Source organism: Colias croceus, chromosome 26 (assembly GCF_905220415.1).
Source record: "Colias croceus chromosome 26, ilColCroc2.1".
Classification (NCBI taxonomy): domain Eukaryota; kingdom Metazoa; phylum Arthropoda; class Insecta; order Lepidoptera; family Pieridae; genus Colias; species Colias croceus.
Genome location: NC_059562.1, coordinates 3,262,025 through 3,286,811, shown reverse-complemented (window position 1 = coordinate 3,286,811; position 24,787 = coordinate 3,262,025). Strand labels below are relative to the sequence as shown.

The window sequence follows — 24,787 nt, the reverse complement described above, 5'->3', positions numbered from 1 at the left end:
CTACAAAATATAATTTGTTGTTACAATATTGTTATGAGTCTACAACGCTGTCATTATTTCGCTAAGCTGTTATTATCTGGGTCCTCAAAAATACATGAGTACTAGTTACTCGTCCCGGCTTTACTCGGTTGGACTTGAATTAAAACAAATAGAACGTAGCCTATATAAAGAAGAATTTTAATTTTTAATTGGTACAAACACACAAAAAGTCTTTCCTCTTTGTAATAATGTAGTATATAGAGGTGAAAAAATTATCAGTATTACACGAATTTTAATAAATATAATTAGATTAATGGTAATAATGTTCTAATTAATATATTATGTAATATCTTAGATGACTTTGTGTGCTAAGAACGAAAATTATAATTAAAAAATAGTTATTTACTTTCATATATTTTACCTACATTCTTCATATACCAAAAACAAATCAGAGGCATCCATACTTATTGCGGCCAAGAGGCAATTCATTACGAGAAACTGTTCCAAATTCAGCCCGAATTTACCAATATATGAGTAAAATGGAAATGTTTGTGAATTCCAAATGAAATTAGATTGCTCTCGTATGCAATAACATTAGTTTGAATTGAAATTGAATTCAAATTAAACTATGTGAGTTAAGTTTGGAATAAATACATTAAACCGGCTACCCACCTACCAGCAGCGGGGGCAATATTGGAATTGCACCTTTACCTTTTTTGCAATAGCTAGCGCGCAAGAGCAACTTTTGACTCCGCAACTATTTTGTCTCTCCCATCAACTCTATGGGCTAGTAAAAAAGTGCACGCACGTAGCGACGCAACTCCTTAATGGGCAAGGAGCCCATAGATGTGTATAGGCAAGCAAGGGCAATTTGGAGGACAGCTGGAAAGGCTCCGACCGCCGCGCCGTGCAACCCAGATTGTTCCAATATTGCCCCTGCGGCAAGTACGTGAGTAGCCGGCTTTGGCTAGGCCATAGTCATAGAACTTTAATAGATGACGTACCTAGCTAAATATCGCAAATCATAAAACAACTTTAGGACAATTATCATTATTTTACGGCTTTGGCTCATCCAGGTTTAAATATTCGATTTAAGTAGGTACCTAATATAATAAAAAAATTTAAGTGTCCTTGGTGTTGTTTAAATTCTTGCACCTTAACTTAAACCCATATTTAAACTAACATTTGACATGCATTTATAAACTTATGCAAATATATATTATATAGGTACAATAAAATATCCATACATGCAAAACTAGGGTGGGTTACAAGTAAAAACATTTATAATAAATAAAGCAAGATTGTCTAGACTCAGTAAGTCATGCAAATATTGCTGAAAGCTCATGAAACCTGTATAAATAATATGCTTAGTAGTTACATACCTTCGTATTTTATTTGTATTGTACATCGCAATCCATACTAATATTATAAATGCGAAAGTAACTTTGTCTGTCTGTCTGTCACTCAATCACGCCTTAACTACTGAACCAATTTACATGAAATTTGGTATAGAGATATTTTGATACCCGAGAAAGGACATAAGATAGGTTTTATGTCAGAAATCCCACGCAAACGGGAACTATGCGGGTTTTTCTTAGACTGCGCGGGCGATGCCGCGGGTGGAAAGCTAGTGATATAATAAGTTAAAAGTGTAGATAGGTTACCAACTCAACATTCGATTGTGTCAAATTGAGATGGCATGATTTTGGCATGATTCAACAAGCGAAAAACTGAAGTAGGTAATATGTGCCTTAGCCTCATTATGACATGCCACTTTTAGTGATATTAATAAGCCTATTACTTTTAGCTTATTATCATTGATACAGCGTATGAAAACCTATTTGTTCCATTAAGCATAGTACACCTAGGAGACACATTGTATATATTTTAAAGCCAAATATTTTTATCTTCGTTTTTTTTCTTCTGATATAATTTGATAAACTGCCTAGACTATTAATTAACAGGCTATAGAGGCTTCTCCGTAATCAAAAAAAGGAATTAAATAAAGGATTTAAATAATTTTTAGGTGTCTAAGATTTAAAGTGTATCAGAGATGATAGCCATAGGACTTTATATTCCTGGGAGCTTGCCCGTTAGACATTGTTCTGCCCTATTGCCACTTGTTTTTTTTTCACCATAATAACCTTCCTTGTGGAATAACAAAAACGTTAAATTAAAATTAACCGAATTGGTTGAGCTGTTCTCAAGTTTTGCGCTACAACACATTTGTCATTTTTATTATAAAGATCATTTATTCATTAAAATATAGAGTTATTAAATTGGGAGTGTGCCTACTTATGTTTGCATATCAACAAACTATACTTAATTTATTTCCTGCGTAGTTTATAGATTAAACGAAAATAAACCGCTGTAGCCTAAATCCATACTAATATTATAAATGCGAAAGTAACTCTGTCTGTCTGTCTGTTACTCAATCACGCCTCAACTACTGAACCAATTTGCATGAAATTTGGTAAAGAGATATTTTGATACCCGAGAAAGGACATAGGATAGGTTTTATCCCGGAAATCCTACGGGAACGGGTTTTTCTTTGAAAACGCAGGCGAAGCCGCGGGCAGAAAGCTAGTAATAAATAAATATAAACACCACATAATACCATATAAATAAGGACCACTGTATAGCCCTATTTTACTTATACAAGGCTTTAAAATTCATGTCAAGCGTACGACGTTCATTTACTGAGAAACAAGAGTTTATAACATGGCTGCTGGTTCTCACTTGCCTTGTGACAAACTTGTACACAAATTGGCTGAACAATGTAACTGGAAGATGCCGAAACGCCTGTGGATATTCATGTTACATTTTACAGTATTTGCACATATTATGGCCATAATATATGGAGTACTAGCTTTTCACCCGCAGCTTTGTCCGCGTAGTCAAAGGAAAATCCGCATATTTCCCGTTACCTAAAGATTTTCGGGATAAAAACTATTCTATGTGTTAATCCAAGTTACCCTCTATGTTTGTGCCAAATTTCATAAAAATCGATTCATCATTTTTTTCGTGGAAGAGTCAAAAATACGAGGTCAAAACTTAAAACAAATTCATAATTAAACATCTATAAATTATATGTATAAGAATCACCCGTTTGAATGTACGCGAAGTCAAAGCTTCATGTACGCTGTAAACGAACAGACAACTTTACAAACCATCGATCGACATTCCGCCCGAAGCATACATGTTTAAATACTCCTTTATACATATTATGTAGATATGCATCAACAAACAAATTTCGGAATCCATTTATATTCATATTCGAGTATACGCTGATAGTTTGTAGGGCGTGGTTTAAGTGATGGCGATATAATGCTGTAAGAATATATTTTTCTTTTAGCTAATACCATAATACTAATAACCTACCCTTTTGTGACTAGTTCTGTAGAGGAAACATAGGATAAGAAGAGATCTACAATAAGCTCAATTTTTATGAGGTATCTAAGTTTGTATTATTGCACGTTATATCATCGCGATTATAAATCTATGTATTTATGGTTGGTAATAGTATAACTCGAATCGCTATAATATCATCCACAGAAAGCAGATTTCTTAAACATATTATGTTTCGTCACTACATAACATAAAACACAAGCAACCTGGCACTTCGCGATCCTAGTCTAAAGTCTCTCTACTCTAAAGTATTTCTACTCTGAAGTCTTTCTACTTTAATACCCCAGTTCTAATTTGAATGATATCGAAATTTCCCAGAATTTTAACCGCGAAGTTGCAAGGTTATAAAGTCCACAATAATGAATGTGCTGTTTATACTTCTAGCAATTGAGCCGAACGTGATTCATAAAGTGATTTGTTCGCGGAATAGCCATTCGATGGAGTATTTCCTACATATAGTGACCAAATTGCATTTTGCATAGCAATCGTCTGGCCGATTCAGCGATAAGCGGAGTTCATTAAAAACAGATTAATTTCCCGCGCAAATAATCCATTTCGAATTATACTTATTGTTATTGTTTTATGATTTAATGGCCGTTTGTAGTGTGGACCTTTTTTATTGTACGGTTTGGCTGATGTTTTTAGTTTAAATTAATATACTTGGTATTTTTGAATAAAATCAATTTTACAAGGGTTTTAACACAATTACAGATTTTTTTAAATCTATATTATAATGTTATAAAGCTGAAGAATTTGTTTGTTTGTTATTTTGAACGCGCTTTGAATCTCAGGAACAACTGGTCCGATTTGACATATTATTTCGGTGTTAGATAGCCCATTATCGAGGAAGCTATAACTCATCTTTATATCATCATGCTAAGACCAAGTAGAGCGGAGCCACGCGGGTGAAACCGCGGGCTTCAGCTAGTATCTATATAATAATAACTACACACAATATGTAAATGTTTAATTATTTTTCTAGGTTGTTGAAAATTTGCGGGGGAGCTGAACAACTAGGAATACACAAGTTACCTTCTCTCCTAATTCAAAAAATACAAAATGATGTTATTATTATGAACCTGGTCCGCTTGTAAGGACACTTCCGATTTTTTCATGGAAAAAGTAGGTAAGTACCTACTTCAATAACAAAGAAAAAGGGCGGCAAAGTAGCAAGGATGTCTTATATTATTTTTGCTATATACGAATATTACCTTTTATAATATTATAATAAGGAAGGATTTTATTTATGTATGTGTCTATAGAACGATGTCAAAAACTACTCTATCGATTCTAACTAATTCTAGTACTTCTTCTATTTACATTTATGAGTTTAAGAAGATCAAAAATCGTATATTTAACACTTTTTCGAATTTATCTAGACGAAAAAAAAAGAGTGTGTGTACTTATGTACACGCGTTAGAAGTTATACTTCTTTGGCGTATGGAAAAAAATACTAGAATGTACAACTTGAACATAGTTATCAATTTTCATACCACCTAGAGCTAACTTCATGCTGTTAAATTTAGGTATCGGTGTGCGCGCACATCGTAAAAATTCACTCTCATTATTTTTCTCTATCGCGCCAAAAGAAGTATAACTTCAAAAAAACATGAAAGTGAAAAATCGTAAAGCAAATTTGTTATGACTTTGTTTCAAATTAAAATCCTCAGTTTTCACTCGTCAAGGCTATTAAATGAGACCTTAATAGAATCCTATTATCCTTATTGATTTCATATTGAACCTCACGCTAATAGGCAATAAATATATTTCCAAGTACATTATTATCACTTTCAAACATCGTGAAGCACCGCTTTGACATCGTTATGAATATAAAACAACGTGAACCTTGTTTGTGTTATCGTTAACGTTCTGTAATATTGGTTTTATATCGTTTTAAACGATATTATTATTTAATTATTAGATTGAAGTATAACTCTTGGAATAGGTAACTTAAATACAAACAATACAAATTAAAATTTTGATAGATAGATGTTTCTAACATATTATAAAGTACTAGATTTCCGCCCGCAGCTTCGCCCGCATTTGCAAAGGAAAGCCCGCATAGTTCCCGTTCCCGTGGGATTTCCGGGATAAAAACTATCCTATGTGTTAATCCAAGTTACCCTCTATATGTGTGCTAAATTTCATTGTAATCGGTTCAGTAGTTTTTACGTGAAAGAGTAACAAACATCCATACATCCATACAAACTTTCGCATTTATAGTAGGATGGAATATAAATCTAGAAAGCTTCATAAATTACTATATTCATTGTGGTATCTGCATTAAAGTTGTTCAAACCGAAAGACTTGGTTAGTATAATCTAAAAATAAAAAATAAATCACCTACCTTACATACATACATTGTTGTCCTCAGAAAGACGTAAGTAGACGTTTTCATAGAAGGAATATAGAAAATACCACTAAATATAGGAATTGTAGCTTGTTTATTTCTCCATGTCATTCCTTTTAGCAAAAAGCTGAATATTCATGAATATTTGTTTCTATTTCCATCAATTCGTTAAACAAGTCATTCAATAAAAAGGCAAGAAACGGAACGTGCCTGAGTGTCATTTACCAGAGCAAAAATAAAACAATATCTAAAGTCTATTTGAAAAGTATTTTAAAAGGTCATCATTATTCTAAGTATAGTATAGTAATACTTCCTATGTAGGAACAGTATATTAAATTTTAAGACATGTCTTTCACGCTACAGTGCGAAACTATGAACTGTCTCGTAGGTAAACATAACTTGACATACATACATAACTTTTAAAATGATGTTTGATTGCAAAGTTTGAGTGCTTTATATACTATACAATATCTAAAAGAGAAAGAATATTTTTAAGCCTTCCTACTGCTTTAGTTTTTGCTTCTGCCCACGGTTTCTTTTGTTTCACGATGTAGCGCGGAAGACGGTTTTTCTACCAAAGTTACTATATCCATACAAACGTCTTGCTAAGTAAGTATCTAAACAAAAAAGAAACTGCCGCTAAGTTTTAAAGGTATCTATTAAGATCAAAAAACGACGTGTGGCACTCGAGGACTGCCGCGGTAAAGCCAACACACCTCCGCCCGTCGGAGAGGGGAGCGCGAGGTTTTTTCGTTACGGAATTTCTCGATTCGATCCCCGCGCTCAAGGCCCGCGATAGAAGCTATGCAATAGCTTAAAAATAAAGAAGTTGCATTCGTGGACATACGTTTAAATATTTTCTTACTTTAAATATTTGTTTAATATTAATGTGATTGTTTTATACAATTACAATAAAATCATGAATTTACCGAGTCACCAAACAACTCATACAAACAAATATACAAGCAGTCTAAAAACCTGTCTCTAACATAATTAGAAAAAACACGAAATAACTAAATATTTCAATAGATAAAATATCTCTTATTTATGTATCTAGGTGACTAATTGGAGATTGGTAAGGTCAAGATTTTATCCGCATAATGAGTGTTTTAACAAAGAGAAATATATTTTGGCGAGTGGATTCTGTTGGAAGATAAATTAATGAAATCACACTGCGGTCTGCAAGTGAAACATTTTTTAAAATGACTTAAACTTTTCAACGAGATTCAATTAAATTTTTTGCTTGATTCGCGATGTTAAAATTTTGTTAGTAGTGCATAATTATGTTTATACATAGTATAAGTTTGTCATGTGCAGTTTTATAGTTTTAAAATAGAATTTAACGTATTTAAAGTAAAACTAGGATTTCATCTGTATATTCAAAAATTATAGAGAGCTCAATATTACAAAATCGAGTTTATCTGATCATAATTCTATGATATCATATTTATAGATGATACATAAGTATTTAGTGTAGCTGTGTGTAGGGAGATGAAATTAAAGATAGCGGCCAATTAAATTTTATATTTCTTCTAAATTACACAAAAATATACTATTTATATTCACTAACTACAAAACGTGGGTCGGTGGCGCGAGCTATGGGACAACTGAGGGGCGACGCTATGTGACTGTGCGACGCGGCCGAAAATCCTGCGTCAGCACAGCACCTACAATATTCCCCCCTTTTCAAAAAAAAATGTGGAACATTTTTAAACAAAATCAAATTAAATTATCTTTATTTAGATTACTAACTCGCACAACGAACCCTAACAATTCTGCTGACAGACAAAAAATAACAATGTGAAACATAATACAAGATTAGTTCAGGAGTCGGTGAAACATTTTTATAAACACACGAACATTTATTTTAAAAAACATACTTAACATATAAAAATTATTACTAGTCTGCAGCCATGGTGTTTGATATAACGTTATGATGTCCTCTCTTGGCATCATTGCGGCCATTTGCCAACAATACAATCTAATAAAGTCCTACGGTCGAACAACATAACATTACATACACACAAACATTATAATGTAAAGTAACATTATTAATAAAAAAAATACGCAATGTATAATATTAAGGTATCATGTACCTAGTACATTAACATGCAAATAAAATCATTCACAATTAATACGAAAATATAATTAAAATTGTTCCCGTCTCTTACACTATGACGATAGATACAATAACAATGCAATATATGAAACGTCATGACATTAAAATTTTAATAACACACAAAGAAATATAACTTACACGTTTGTTAATACACAACTTTATTTAATTCTCGTGTTCTTTCCACCTTGATTTCAGGAACAGATAAGCTAGTAGTACTCATAACTTCTTTTTTAAACCAATTACTAGCAACTTTAATACACTGTTGTTTCAAAACACAACAAACAAAAATAGTTAATATAACTGCAATGAAAATTATTATGATTCCAAATATATTAATTTTATTTTCCAGCTTTGAAACATTGGAAATACTTTCGTTAATGACAACACTTTCCTTGGTTTGATTTAATCCCATAGTAAAATTGTAAAATATTGTATATAGAAAAATAATTGTATAAAATGTATATAGTTCGAAAATAAAAATGTTGAATAAAATATTTCAATATAACCATTCTTTAAATTCAAAGAATTACGTGACCTAAAACAACAACATACAATTTGCAACTTTGCATGGTTGCAATAACAATGGCTATGTACATGATTAAAACATAAATTTACTTGGCGTTTTTCGTATTCGCCCTGATCGTGTAACATAATTTTTACAGCTGGATTTGTCTGTCTCAAACGTTACCTTTTTAATTACCTTTTTTGTATGTACCGAATCATTAATTTTACTATCACTCATATTAACAGACTTACCTGTGAACTTAGTCACAATATTATTATCATCAGGTAAAACGTATGCAGGTTTTAACCTATCTACTGAAACGTTAAGTTGTCTGTCCATTAATTGAATTTTAAAAGTTTTATCCTTTCTACTAATGACACGATATGGCCCATCATACGGCGGTTGTAATGGTTTCCGTACGGCGTCATTTCTTAAAAATACATATTCGCAATCAATTAAATCTTTATGAATGAACATTTTAAACGGTAATTTATTAATTCTAGGTACCGGTTTCATACTGTGTATAATCGACCTCAATTTATCAACATAACTATGTTCGTCACACGGTTTTATATTACTTGTGTCATAAAAATCACCAGGCAGCCTTATATTACTGCCATAGATCATTTGAGCTGCAGTTACGCCTGTGTCTAATTTAACAGTTGTGCGTAACCCTAACAATACTGTTGCTAGTTCATCAACCCATGAATTACAATTTAAACGAGCCATAAGCGCTGCTTTTAAAGATCTATGCCAACGCTCTACTGCACCGTTGCTCTGTGGATGATATGGGGTGGTCCGCAACTTTTGTATTCCCATTAATAACATAAGCTGCTTAAATAAATTACTTTCGAATTGTCGACCTTGGTCACTTGTAAGCCTAAGGGGACAACCGAACCTACAAATCCAACCCTCATACAACACCTTTGCCACAGTCTCCGCAGTAATTTCTTTTAAAGGAAAAGCCTCGGGCCACTTGGTGTACCTATCTATGATTGTTAGACAATATCTAAACCCTTCTGATGAAATTGGCAATGGCCCTACAAGATCAATATGTATATGCTCAAAACGGCTCGAGCCTTGAAAACTTCCTAAATCGGATACAGTATGTTTTGAGACTTTAGCTCTTTGGCACTTAATACATGTTTTAGACCAAATTCCTATATCCTTATTCATTTCTGGCCAAAAATATCTATCTGTTACTAATTTTTTTGTGGCTCTAATACCCGGGTGACTTAAATTATGCACAGCATCAAAAGCTAAACGTCGAAATTGTTTAGGTAAATATGGTCGAATTCTATCTGTGGATGTTTCACAATAAATTTGTTTATTACAATCGAACATTGCAACACGCTTAAGTGTAAATTGACTGTTTACGTTTGACCGGTGTCGCATTTCTGCAAGTTGTTCATCCGTTTCCTGCGCTCGGGCGAGTTCTGCGAAATCTAACACGGTGGGACATGTTATTGTTTCAATTCTCGATAACGTGTCAGCGACTATATTTTCCCTACCTGTTACATGACGAATATCTGTACAAAACTCACTAATAAACATAATTTGCCTAGTTCTTCGAGCAGTTTCCCTATTTGTACCTATTTTACTAAATGCAAAACAAAGCGGTTTATGATCTCGGTCGAGATCACGTCGGGGTCACCAATTTAATGTAGCTGTGTGTAGGGAGATGAAATTAAAGATAGCGGCCAATTAAATTTTATATTTCTTCTAAATTACACAAAAATATACTATTTATATTCACTAACTACAAAACGTGGGTCGGTGGCGCGAGCTATGGGACAACTGAGGGGCGACGCTATGTGACTGTGCGACGCGGCCGAAAATCCTGCGTCAGCACAGCACCTACAAGTATAATATCATATTTATCTGATCATATTCTAATATATTCATAAACCATGAATCGTATTTCATAATAATTATTAAATTCTAAATTGTTAAAACCAACTCAAAAGATCTCATTTTAATATCTCATTATATCGACAATATCATTAATTTAAAGAATTTCAATGCTATAAAAGCTTAATATTAAATCTTTTAACACCACCTCTGAGACATTTTAATAATACATTTTAACACTTTGCATGTAGTGGAAAAGGTCCATTACGTAATAGCCAGGTCTACATTAACTAATGTATCCAGGTGTTAGGTCCTAAAATAGCTCTAACCCAATGTAAGGAGTTAATAAAAATCCTATCTAGACTAATACACTTTCTTATTGGGAAAATTCTGGAGTCTATTCAATTTTGTTGATTGAAAATGTGATTTTATACAATAAAATGCAATGCGCCATCGCATGTTTTGTACTTGGAGTTTGAACGATGAAAACGTAGAGTTTTATAGTTTAAGTATAATATAGTAACTTTAAAATATTTACCATTAAGCCTATTATTCATCAAACTCATGACTTAGAGATTATATTACAGAACAATAAGTAATTTGGTTAGACAATTAACCTTCCGGTTTGGAATAAACCAGTTTCAACACTTGTATAGGTAATCAATTATTATAAATTTCTCTATATCTCTATTCTTTTTAAATATATATAACTTTAAAGTAGTCTAAAATTACCCCTCCTTCCTCTCACGATTCGCATATAAAAATCTACACAAATATTTAACCATAGCTTGCAATAATTCCCGCAAATGTTAATTAGTTATAGCAATGAAAGCGAAACAATACTGTCTCAGAATAATTGGTTCTGACTTGACCCGCTTTTTCACAATAAACCCTACGCGATTCATCATTGCTGCCGCCATTACGTGACGGTATTAATTACGCCATGACAGTTTTGTTAGTCGTGTTGACAATACTGATGTGTTACGTTTAAAAAATAAGCAACAAGTTGCAATGGAAGTTAGGATTGATTTTTATTAAGTTAATTAGGTTTCCACGCAGTATATAATGTCAAAAACATTATGGCATTTATTCAATAGGTACTATAAATAGGAAAGCGTGTCACCGTTTTCCTTGGCAAAGCCACGTACACACTGACCAAGCTGCTTCATGCAGCAATTGCTTCGCAAGGCAGCTCACTCTGTGTGGACCGGCCTTTTATAGACTCTTTTGAAATCGTAGGTTTTTAAGATGTCGTATTCAATTCGAAAAATTAAATTACATATTTATTTTAACTTGCTTATAAATCTGTCTAATGTTATTGTTTTAAAAGGAAAATTTGTTGAATTGACAATAAACTATTTATTAATATTTATTTAATAACTAGCGGTCCGCCCCGGCTTCGCCCGTGGTACATATTCACGTTTTCTCTCCATAAGAACCATCCTCGTACTTCAAGAAATGTAATAAAAAAATGTGTGCGTGTACTAGTGTACACACGTAAGAAGTGAAACTTCTTTATGACCTTATTTCATAATTTACTTTATGCAACTTTACAGAAATACGTCGAATCACGCGTGGTGAGGGATAAGAAAAAGATGGCGCGTAATCACAGCGCGTAACCCACAGCGTAACCTAAGCGCGTAACGGAAAAATGTCACGCGTAACGAAAAAATGTTACACTAAATTTTTTTCCAACCCCGATAAAGAAGTTTCACTTCAAAAAAGAATTAACGAAATCGGTTCAGTTGTTCTCAAGTTATACGCTTACCAACACATTTTGGGATTCATTTTTATATTATAGAAGAAGATAAGATAACATAACCAAAATAAATAAATTTAATTTTGTTTTAACTATAGAGGTAATAATCAGTAGAATGGCATATCAATTAAATATTCAAACTAGATAAAGTTTGAGATAGATCTACGGTACTTTTCTTAAAGATCCATCGTCTTGAATAACCTAATAGCAAAGTATATAATATTATTCCTTGAAGAAAGTTTCTATCAAGAATAATTTGTTAATTATAATATAATAAAGTATCAAGTATTGCTGCAATGCTGATTTAGACACTATCTCTACCTGGTCCCACAATTTCGGTCTCACTGTTAACCCGTCTAAGACTCAAGCTATCATAATTGGTAGCCGTAAAATGACTGCCAAGCTAGACTGGAACAGCTTACCAAAGCTTATTCTTGGTGGATCGCACATTCCATTCAGCGAGTCTGTCAAAAATCTCGGGCTCCATCTTGATAAGAACTTGTCTTGGAATGTGCAAATAGAGACATTACGGAAAAAAATGTATGGCGCTGTAGGTTCCATTCGTCGAATCCGTAATTTTCTGCCCATTCCTACAAGAGTAACGCTTGCTGAGACTTTACTCCTTCCTATCCTGGATTATGCTGACATTTCCTACCCTGACCTCTCCGAACAACAACTTGACTCCCTTGAGCGACTCCAAAACGTATGTATACGCTACGTATTTGGACTGCGCAAATATGACCATGTGTCCGAATTCCGAGCCAAGCTCAAGTGGCCTCCCATCCGCGTCCGCCGGAATGCTCATATTCTGCATTTATTGTACAAAATTCTATTTGATCCCAAAACCCCTTTTTACCTTAAACAAAATTTCAAATTCCTGGGTGAAAATAGCCTTACTCTCCGTTCCTCTAATCTACTCACCTTAAGTATCCCTTCCCATAGATCCAATTTCTTCCATTCTTCCTTCACTGTGTCTGCAATCAACCTCTGGAACTCTATTCCAGAATCGATAAGACGTGCTCAGTCAATAAATGTATTCAAGAATGCATTAAAGCAATATTTATCGCAACCAGGTTCGTAACATATTATAATATATCTACTTTATTTATTTGAATTTATTCCTTGCCTATAATTTATATATGTAGTTCCATAAGTATGTTGATGTTCCTCTTTAAGTTCGTATGTGTATTTGTGTAATATATATGAATGTATGTATTTATTTACGTATTTATATGTGTATGTATGTATATATATTTGTTTTTAGTTATTACTTAATATGTATCTATTTATTTACATATGTATTATTTATGACATATTTATTTATTATTAATTTTATTCAATTTTAAAGCATACTATGTATCCAAAATGTATTGCACCACCACCATAAAATATGTAATCCTTTTGGTTTTTCGGGTTGTCTGGCAGAAATCGCTTACAGCGATAAGACCGCCCTCTGTACATAATATTATAACTTGTATGATTCTTTTTTGTTATCTTGTATTTTTGTGTGCAATAAAGAATTTTTCATTCATTCATTCATTCATTCAAGTATTTGAAAAGACGAAAAAACCTTACAACAATATTATTTCAATATGTTCAAAATTTGACCTAAAAGCATGTTAATTCAGTGAGACGTTTAAGTATATATGTATGAAAATAATCTATAACTAAAGTAAAGATAAATAATAAGAGGTAATTAGCTACTTACCCATGTAGTACCTATGCGCCTCTAATTATAATTCTTGGCTATAAGTAGGCATGTTATTGTATTATTAAAAAATATATTAAGTATTATATTAAGCTAGAAAAAATTAAAAAAAAAACCTTTGTCATTATAATATCATGATAGTCTACTTTTAAATATTGTATTTCATCATCTATTACATTACATTCATATTTCTATCATTAAACGTTAAAAATATTAAAAAGTGGCATATTTTATAATTTGTTACTTATGTATCAAACGGAACGTAACTTAATATGCAAAGAACTAACGGAAGTTGTGCATATAATTTTACAAGGAAACCTACATTTTTTCCTTACATGCCTCTGCTTCGTAATCAAACTCAAACTCAAACTCAAACATTTATTTATTCAATTAGACTTCTTTTAGAAGCACTTTTGAAACGTCATTACATATTTTAACATTTACCACCGATTCGGAAAGCAGTATCTACGGAGAAGAATCGGCAAGAAACTCCATAGTTGCTCTTTTTAATCATGTCAGTTTTACAATTTAATTTTACAAAATACATTATATTATGTGTTATATGTACATTATAATCATAATATGCCAAAGAACTGTCCTGTGGTTTTTACGCGACAACCCTCCATGGGTTTTTATCGTCCATATATTCCTTAATACTGTAATAGGCTCTCTGAATAAGTACATTTTTTATATAAGTTTTAAATTTAGAACTACTGAACTCTTTAATATTATGAGGAATTCTGTTGTAAAAGCGTATACCTTGACCCATAAATGAATTTTTAACTTTAGCTAGCCGGAAAAATGGAATTTCAATTTTATTTCTGTTTCTTGTGTCATAACAATGTCTATCTCCTACTTTTGTGTGTAAATAAGCGTTATTGTGTACATATAAAATATTATTAAATATATACTGCGACGGTACAGTAAGGATACCAGTATTCTTAAAGAGATCTCTTAGTGAGTCTCGAGCACGCAAATTATATATAGAGCGTATGGCTCTTTTCTGTAGTATAAATATAGTTTCTATATCTGCACCCCTGCCCCATAGTAGAATTCCATAGGACATAATGCTATGAAAGTAGCTAAAGTAAACCAATCTAGCCGTCTCTTCATCGGTGAGATGCCTTATTCTTCTCACTGCATATGCAGCTGAGCTGAGCTTAGCAGCGGTGGTGGTAATATGGGCCCCCCATTGTAGCTTCTCATCTAGTGTCAAACCAAGAAAAACAGTAGATTCCACAGGGTATAATACCTCCCCGTTTAAAATAATATTCCTTTTCACCTTTTTTACATTTGGGAGGATAAATTCTACACAATTTGTTTTTTTTGCATTTAGTAGTAAATTATTAGCATTAAACCAATCGAATCAGAATAAAAATCTATTTAATCTTGTCTTACCTGCAATCTTTCCAACAGGATGGGTGACCGGCGGCGCTGCAGTCGTCGCCGTGGCCGGCGGGTACACGGGGTCGCAGCATTCTCTCTCGGGGAACTCGCTCGCCCCAACACTACTAACCCCCAGCACGAGCACGCACAACCACACACACATTGTCACCCCTAACCCCCCATTATCCTCTTTAACCCCCACAGTTGCAAGGCCATAGCGCTCGCTCGTCATCTGTTATTACATCACAACGCAACCGCTATATATTTATCTTAATTACATTATATATTTGCCGAAAAGATGTGTAAATACTCTCTGTTTAATTTGTGTATGAATCTGAAAATAACTGTACAAATAATTAATTTACGCCACTTTGTATTTGCTCATTGTATTAATAAAGTTCACGCATCATAAATTATATTATGCAATATGTAGATAGTGCTGTACCTATTGTGATTTGAACGTTTATGTTTTACCTTGGAGTAAATTATTTGTAAGAAATTAGGTTTAACATTATGCCTCTACATCTTGTAAAATTTAAATCTTTAATGCACATGAAGGTGATATTGTAACAATTTTATACAAAAAAAACAAAGTATAGTTTATAAGCGGCGCCACTTAGCAGTTATATTCATTCTTAATTTATTTTTTGTAAATAATGTCACCTCAAAAACGTAATAAAAGGAAAAACAATCAGACTAGTTGTATTAGAGCTAGTAAACGATCCGTGGGTTAAGCTACATAAGGCGCGGTCGGCAATTGGATGACCACTTTATGATGTTTCTGACCGCCATCAACTGAGGGCAAGGTAAGGTCAATAACAGCTTAAAAATATGTTTTCGCGCTAAGGTTAAAAAAATAATCACTACATAGTATAAAACAAAGTGGCCTTCTCTGTCCTTATGTCCCTATGTATAAGTCTAGTTTATTTAATATATAGAGTGATTGAAGATGAAGATTTATATGTATAATGTAATAGTTGTTTTAAGTCTCCTTTGTAAAATACTATAATATAAAAGTGTTATACTAGTTTTATAATATTTGTTATTTGGAAAAAAAAGAACAAAAATAAAGAGCCAAATTCCCTTCGCATTATATAAGAACAGGTACTTTATCGAAAATCCTCGGAATTGTCGAATCGTTTGTATGTTTTAATCTTAACTCCGGAGGCATTATGAATTCTTAATACGTTATTAAACTTTTCGAGAAATCTCAGCGCATATTACTTTTCTTTTCAACTTTTATTTAAGAGAAATTTGATTTAGAGGCACACAATTATGGAGTTTTCTCATCAATTTTCGAATATGTTACCTTTTAAATAACTTTTCAATGATTTTGACCTTTTGTACATTAATTTTTTAACAACTAAAAAGTTGATGAGTTTCAATGTTGGTTAAGTATCTCTACTGCTTTACTTTTGAATATTTATTTTTATTAAAATATTCAGTAATGTTCTTATAGCTTAGTAATTTTGGCACCATTATTTAAAACATAATATTTTTACATGGATTGTGACGAGAATTTACTTACAATATAATACAAGAGCATTTTGAAAATTATTTTATTTTTAAAAACCATAAGTAACGACCAGTGGCGTAGCTAAGGGGGGGCGGCGGGGGCGGCCCGCCCCGGGTGTCACCCGTTTAGGGGTGACACCCGAGCCCGACTATGACCATCAGTTATAGTTCTTTCTATTTATAAAAAATCGTAAATCTGCGGCAGAGAGCATAACCGCCACTAATAAAATTATCTAGGTAACTATAATATCGTACCACGAACATAATAATTGATATTAAAAAAAAACAATGTGCACAGTGTCAATCGATCAGGGATTCCCCCAAAATTTAATACCCCGTTCGCGCATAACCAACGCTAGTCAGGGGATTCCCTCGATATAGCGCTCGTCACTTGTATTGTGGATTGGGCTTCTTTTGTTTCCGACCGCATTCATTTCAATATTCGCTTACGTGAACGTGTGAAAGTCTAGTGCAAAGTGTTTGTTAATTATTAGATATTATAAACAACATTTTTTGTATAAAAGTCGATTCTTGAAGAAAATAAACAAGGTAAGTGAATTATTTTTGTTATTACAGGTAATACTTACATTTTTTATCCATTTAGTTTCTAATAGCAGTATCTTAGATTATTTTGAAAAACCCTTCAATTTTATTCTCTTTTAATTACTGTGTATTTTAAACTATATTATTGAGACGTCCTAAATGATAAATAGGTACCTAAAGAAGGTATTTCAGACGGATTGCAATAATATTTTTTTGTTTAGCCTGGGCAAGTATTACTTATCTACTAAAGGTATTTATTTATTAAAATAGGTTTTAAAGACTTTGCTGGTGTAAAAAGATTTTACTTATATTTCTACACGTTTTACGATATTACTTTAGGTAATAATGTTTAATTGTAAATAATATTCTTATTTATTATTAACTTACTTAATATTTTCCTATCTAATAGCAATGGGATTTGTTTACAAAAACGGAATACATTAAGTTTAGATTTTTGATTGAAAGTTATCATAATCATATCATACAACTTCGCGTACGTTGATTTTGCTCCGAGATGAGCAGCTCGAGCACTCGTGGCACGGATATCACAATTAACGGTGGAGTTTTTAACTAATATTTTTCTAATAATACTTAAAAACATATTTACACCCAGACGCAGGATTGTTAGGTAATATAAATTAACAATCCTGCGTCTGGGAAAAATATATTTCACAAAGCTAGTTACGTAACGTGTAGGTGTTTATTTACTGTTATAATTAGTTTATAAAATCAACGTTTCACTTACTAACTAAAAATATTTTTTAGAATACCCAGAACGAAATATGCCTCGGGGAATTCATACTTCGAAAAGACAAAGCGGGTTTCAACAGAGAAAAGCCAAAAAGGCTAAAATGGATGAAATTCAGAGCATGTCCGGTTCTCTTTTCAAATATGTCACAAAAGCAGATAGCGGCCAAAGTTCAAGTAAAGTACCCGAGTCTCCTGCTGACGAAAGTAATGATTCACATCTTGGAGACTCACATTCAGATAGCAACATCGACAATACAGAATCAATGAAGACGACCCAGGACCTTGACGGAATCAAAATAAATAATGAAAATGACGCCGTTAATGCTACTTTCGGAGATAGCATTAGCTTTGAAGAATCAGTTCAACACTTGAGAGATGTTTCACATTGGAGTTTACCGGTACCTGATAATGTTCGCATTGACATAATAAAAAAGGGCAGTGAACATTTCCAGAACAAAGAAGGACCGTTTCCTACTGTATCTCGTCATGGTTCAAAGATTAAAGGTGATTCTCGTCATCTTTCACAGGAATGGTTTTATAAACCGATGCCTAGTGGTGAAAAAATTCTACGATCATGGATGGTATTTTCTCCTATATCAAATAACCTGTACTGTTTTTGCTGTCGTTTATTTGCTGTCAGTAACATACAAACAACATTTACAACTGGATTTCAGAAGTGGTGGAAACTAAATCCTAAAGTATTGGACCATGAAACTTCATGTGAACATTTAGAAAATTTCGAAAAGTGGAAAACTTTGGAAATGAGATTAAAATCTCACACCACAATAGATGATGCAGCCTTGCAATTAATGAATACGGAAAAACAGAAGTGGAAAAATCTTTTATCTCGATTATTAGATATAACATTGTTTTTGGCTAAACAAAACCTAGCATTTCGTGGACATGATGAAACCAAAGGGTCGTCTAATAAAGGTAATTTCTTAGAACTAGTTAAACTGCTGTCAAAGTATGATGCAGTACTCAAAGAACATATACTATATTTGGAGCAGGAAAAATCACCTAAAGTAACATATTTATCGCCAGAAATACAAAATGAGTTCATAAATGTTTTAGCTAATCATGTAAAATGTCAGCTTGTAAACGAAATTAAATCGGCAAAATATTTCGGTATCATGTTTGATAGCACACCTGACGTTTCACATGTTGATCAAATGTCTGAAGTGATTCGTTATGTAAAAATTAATAATAGAAAAGTAGAAGTCAAAGAAGTATTCTTAGGATTCTTTCCTTTACATGGAAAAAAAGCAGCTGACTTAAGCGCTGAAATACTAAAGAAGCTTGAAAACGATGGCTTAGATATTATGATGTGTCGTTCTCAAGGTTATGATAATGCTGCAGTTATGAGTGGTATACACGGAGGAGTACAAGCTATTATAAAAGAAAAAAACAATAAAGCAATTTTTATTGGTTGTATAGATCATTCAATTAATTTATGCGGCCAACATTCGTTCGCACAAAATGTGACTTGTGTTACATTTTTCGGAGCAGTGGAAACAATATTTAACTTTTTTTCAACTTCCACAAGTCGTTGGGAAGTGCTCCTCAATCACAGCAAAGCATCTGTTAAAAGACTTTCGACAACGCGATGGAGTGCTCATTACGGTGCAGTAAAAGTATTGGCTGAAAATTTTGATGGGATAATATCTGCAATTGAGGAACTATGTGACCAAGACGTAAATTTAGAAACTAGAGGTGCTGCACAAAATCTTATGCCTGCTGTGTGCAATTTCTCATTTCTTTGTTTTCTTTTCTTTTGGAATGATGTGCTAAGGGAAGTGAACAATGCTCAGATCGCATTACAAAGTAAAGGTTTATGTGTTGATGAAATAATCATAAAACTAGAAGCACTTCGTCTATTCATTGGAGAGAAACGGTTGCATCTAGCAGAAGAGGCAATAGATTTTGCTGTACAAAAATCGGAAAAATACAACATTTCGATGGAACGACGAATTCGTCGCAAGAAACGCATGCCCGGTGAGTTAGCGTCGTCCACCGAGGCTGGACTTACACTTAGAGCGGAACTTCAAAAGGACATGTTAGAATGCATTGACAGATTCAATATTGAACTCGAAACAAGAGTAAAGTCCATTAAAGACGTAGCTTCATTGTTTGAGGTTGTGCAGTCAAAGACCTTGCTTTCGGCAAACACTGAACAGTTAAAATTAGCTATATCAAAATTTACTAACCTTTACGATGAAGTATCAGAAACAGAACTCCTTTTAGAAATACCAAGATTGAGAAGACATTTAAAAGCGGCTAATATTACTGTCTCTAATTGGGTGATACTGGACTTTTTGAAATTTATTGTGGAATGGGATTTTACAGAATCTCTTCCGAATCTAACGGTAGCACTAAAGTTATTTATAACAATATGTGCATCAGTAGCTTCATGTGAGAGAAGTTTCAGCAAATTAAAATTAATTAAAAATTATTTGCGGTCTACAATGACCGAAACCAGATTAAACAATCTTGGTATTTTAACGATAGAACATGAAGCAACACAAAATATAAATTTTGAAGACGTGATTTCGGAGTTCGCTAGTGTCAAAGCTAGAAGGAAGAAATTTTAATTTTTAACAAACTAAATTTGTTTTACATAATAAACAAATATTTGTAATAGGTACTCATATTTTAATAAAACGTAAATGATTATAACTTTTTTTTATTTTAACAGTTTCGATTGAGTTTTAGGGTGACACCTATAAAATCCGCCCCGGGTGCCACCTATGCTAGCTACGCCACTGCTGTAACGTGTATAATAAAATGGAATAATTTAATCACATTTATAGTTAAATTTCACCGATACAAATATATTAATTAACTCATAATGAAATCTACTTAATTCTTATAAAAGAAAGCAAAGGTTTTAATTCGAAACACGAGACAAGATTACTCTCTGTAGGTAAGTATGAAGTAAAAGAGTCGATCGATTATCGAAATGACTTCCACGGCCGAACTGCCAAGGGCAAAGGTTCTATATTATACATGTACAACGTACAGACAAAACTGTATATAATGTATGTGATTCGAATTGTACATTATTGCTACGCAGGAGCTAGGTAATCTACGAGATATGGATTCATATATAAGGTGTATCTATTTTTCTACACTAATATTATAAAGAGGAAAACTTTGTTTGTTTGTTTGATTGTAATGAATAGGCTTATTAACTACTGGGCCGATTTTGATGAAATTTGGCACAGACAATCTTTAGACCCTGAGAAAGAACATAAGTTACCTTTTATTGCGAAATATGTATCACGGGCGAAGCCGGGGCGGACCGCTAGTTGTGTCAATATAGTTATATTAATTTAAATTTATGTATTGTGTTCAGTTATTCATAATTTAATACATTCTTAATTGCGATATTATTTTTCCAATAATGATTAACATTTTAAAAGGTTAAAAGGTCACAAATTACATAGTGCTGGTTTTTTACTTTTTTATAAGTAGATTTTTTATCTATACAAGAAATATAAAGCATAGAAACAGATACAAATAACAATATTGGCTGAATAAAAATACAGAATATTTTTAGCTTTATATACGACAGCGATGTGAATAAATAAACATTCATAGAAGAGAATGTCAGTGCATAGAACCAGTTGGAAGACACGATCATTCGCAATGTTTTACTTTTTGTGTAAAGTAGAAAATCGTGCATAAATTATTATTTTAATATACATATTTATAAAGCGACATAAGATATTATGTAATCGTCGGTTACTTAGTAACTTTCGATTTTATTTTTCATTAATACAATAATTAAAATTATGTACTTAGTTATCATCAAATGATGCTGGTGTAATCCTACTAATATTATAAATGCGAAAGTTTGTATGGATGTATGGATATTTGTTACTCTTTCACGTAAAAACTACTGAACCGATTACAATGAAATTTTGCACACATATAGAGGGTAACATAGGATAGTTTTTATCCCGGAAATCCCACGGGAACGGGAACTATGCGGGTTTTCCTTTGCAAACGCGTGCGAAGCCGCGGGCGGAAATCTAGTTACTTATAAAAACATTAACCTATTGGAGTTGGTTACGAAATACGAATACTTCTCATAAAGCCTCGAGTTCTACGCTGTAGTACTACAACGTAGCACACGCGCTACGCCGTAGGCGTATCTACGTAACATCGTAACGCTACACTTTGTACTCTTATAACATTTATTAATTCTATAGATTATTAGCTTTCCACCCGCGGCTTCGCCCGCTTTGTCTAAAACCTGATAAATTATATACTAAAACCTTTTTCGAGAACCACTCTACCTATTAAAAAAAAATATCGAAATCCGTTGCGTAGTTTCAAAATTCAAATTCAAAATTCAAGAGTGTTCCAATCACAAATTAGTTAAGGACCTATTGTAAAAGAAAGAAATAAATAATTTGAATTTGAATAATTTGAAAAATTTAAGCATACATAGATAGGGACTTGGAGACAGAGAAAGCTACTTTGTTTTATACTATGGAGTGATAATTTTATTTTCGCCTCTAATTAAACATGAAAATAAAACCGTGTCAGAAAGCCGAAACAGTATCAGCAAAAGCCAAGGTATTTGTTTTTTCGTTGAACACTTTTCTGAAGTGTGTTCTTTGACCGATCGAGTGGTGGTGGAGGACAGGGCATGAAAAGTTCAGCCTAGGTTGTCTTATTAAGGGCAAGTCAAGCTATTGATTATTTACGTAAAGAATTTCGTATAGGCTTGATGTAAGAATATTTCCTTGAAATATACAAATCATGTTACTTTTGTTAAAGCTGCTCAAATGATTGGAATATATGAAAAATGCATAGGTATTATTTTTTTTTACCTATTTTAAATTCGAAACATATGTAATACACATATGTTACGAATTTTAAATGCAAATAGAATTTTTAATATTAACATTAAAAAATCAATGCTCATACATTCATACGTCACAAATAAATAAGACTTCAATAAAAACATACACTCCATATTGTTTCGTATGAAACCTATAAAAAAGATGAAAAACGCGCTTCCCGCCATTTGCAAATTGTATGATTCGCGCGCTTTTCACACTAAAACTAGACGGACTCTACTTTTAAATACAAGCATTCTCATCTCATTTTAATGCGAATTTGTACCTTTTTTATTGTACTTTATATTTTATAACTAAATAATCCCTACTATATTAACTTAAATACAAAAGAAATAATTAATTAACGACGTAGTAAGTGCTAAATTTGCTAACATACACATTATGAACAACTATTCATATCGTTACATGTTCAATATTAAAAAATAATACTGTATCAACTAATCCAATTGGATTTAAATGCCCACAAAATTTTAATTTAGAACCTTCTAAAGCAGTGTTAGCTTCGTCATGTTACATAATATTGAACCAGCGCTTATCGACAAGCACACGTCGCAATTTATTATCTAACATTTTTTGTGCTATTTAACTCAATTTAGGTGAATCAGAAGTTTTAAATTAAACGTGTTCAATCTTTGTAACTAGGTCATACGTATACTCCAGATGAATCTTGCGTTCAATAAAACCAAGACGTCCAAGTCACAACGTTACAAGCACAGCACAATCCAACCACTAAGTAAGCATTATTTGCAAAGAAATTACGTTTTAAAAAAAATCGAAAAGGTATGCGTGTTCCATAACGCGCTGTGCGTGCTCACACCACGACAGCCGCGATTCTACTAACGTAGTAGACCTGAAAAAGCTATCTGCTCACGCCACCCCTCACCCCCGCCAACCCCTTTAAGCCCTCAACCGTGGCTACAATACGACCTCTAGAAAGCAGCAAGTCCAAACACTCTACGATAGATATGTGAACTCTATCGCTATTACTGTTGAGTTCATATTTACCTGTTAATCAGACTGATTTTCTAACACTAATGTGTGCCGGAAAAGCGAATGCACCCCACAGTCTCACAAGTCACAGCTACGTGAGAGCTATCGTACATTTTTCAACTCTATTGCTTCAATTTAAAGTTTTAATTAAATCAAGCTCATCTGGATAGGTGAGTAAAAATTGTGAATGTGTGCGTAGAACACGAATGTCCGAATTCGATTTTGTAATAATTGTAACAATGGGCTTTATCTCGACTTTCGTAAAGTTTATATTGGAGTAACAAGGAGGACTTTTTAGAATATACTGTTTGCTTTCCACAGTTCATATTAGCTTGTCCAAAACTTTAAATTAGGGGACGACGTTTTGAACTGTATTGTCATGGTGATAGAGTTTATTTTAAGATTTAAATTTTAAATAAGAAAAATCGAAATTTAACACCGAAGGACATTTATGAATGCGAGCGTAGATTTTGTCAAATGAGTACAATAAGATGTGCATTTCTTTGACAAAGTGGATGCATTTTGTCACAGTAACTTAAAGAAAAATGACTTTATAATTTTAAAAGCTTTTGCCTCATTTGTAGTCGCTGTTAGAAGTTTTTCAACTGTAAAGGAGTGCTTAAATTCCAGTTGTACTACGATAAGTTTTGTTAAAAATAAACTTTCGGGAAGGAATTTCGAATAAACCTTTACTTAATTTACTTTAAAATACATTTTATACTTGAAATATGGTATTTTGTTGAAAGTATTAAATATTGACACGTAAGATTAATATAATAATCATAAATAGCCTAGCTTCTTGGATAAGTAATTGTTTTACAATATGTAAGTAACTAGCCGCGCCCCGCGGTTTCACCCGCCTTATGAGCTATCTAAGAACGAAATAATTTTTCAAATACGACCCGTAGTTTTTGAGATTAGCGCGTTCACACAAACAAATAAACTCTTCAGCTTTATAATATTAGTATAGATATGTTTTAATATACTGAGTATATTCATAACTTTCACATAATATTATAACAAAACGATTTTATTATATTATGTATACATAAT

At 32.8% G+C, this 24,787-nt stretch overlaps 2 protein-coding genes across 5 annotated transcripts in view; one reads left to right on the top strand and one right to left on the bottom strand.

Annotated features, from left to right (window-relative positions):
* The window catches only part of LOC123703519, a 173,174-nt gene extending 149,613 nt beyond the window's left edge, over positions 1 to 23,561 (bottom strand). Inside the window, exons 1-2 of the mRNA XM_045651559.1 lie at positions 23,504 to 23,561; positions 15,078 to 15,409 (exon numbers count right to left, since the gene is read on the bottom strand). Of these exons, the coding sequence (XP_045507515.1) occupies positions 15,078 to 15,297 (220 nt within the window). The 5' untranslated portion in view covers positions 15,298 to 15,409; positions 23,504 to 23,561. The remainder of the gene's footprint in view (positions 1 to 15,077; positions 15,410 to 23,503) is intronic.
* On the top strand, positions 16,668 to 20,626 carry LOC123703515 (zinc finger MYM-type protein 1-like). 4 transcript variants are annotated; one of them, XR_006753007.1, is made up of 2 exons: positions 16,668 to 20,514; positions 20,586 to 20,621. XR_006753007.1 is itself a non-coding variant. In XM_045651556.1 (2 exons), exon 2 carries the CDS (start codon positions 17,906 to 17,908, stop codon positions 20,462 to 20,464), a length of 2,559 nt encoding a protein of 852 aa, XP_045507512.1. In that variant the 5' UTR covers positions 16,668 to 17,129; positions 17,889 to 17,905; the 3' UTR covers positions 20,465 to 20,626. The 4 variants fall into 4 exon arrangements, 2 of the variants coding, with proteins under 2 accessions (XP_045507512.1, XP_045507511.1); XR_006753006.1 differs by having other exon boundaries at positions 20,569 to 20,606; XM_045651556.1 differs by having other exon boundaries at positions 16,668 to 17,129; positions 17,889 to 20,626.
* Positions 23,562 to 24,787: the final 1,226 nt, after the last annotated feature.

What these genes read in the sequence shown, in the direction of transcription:
- LOC123703515 (XM_045651556.1), top strand. Translation starts at nt 17,906, where the DNA reads ATGCCTCGGGGAATTCATACTTCGAAAAGACAAAGCGGGTTTCAACAG.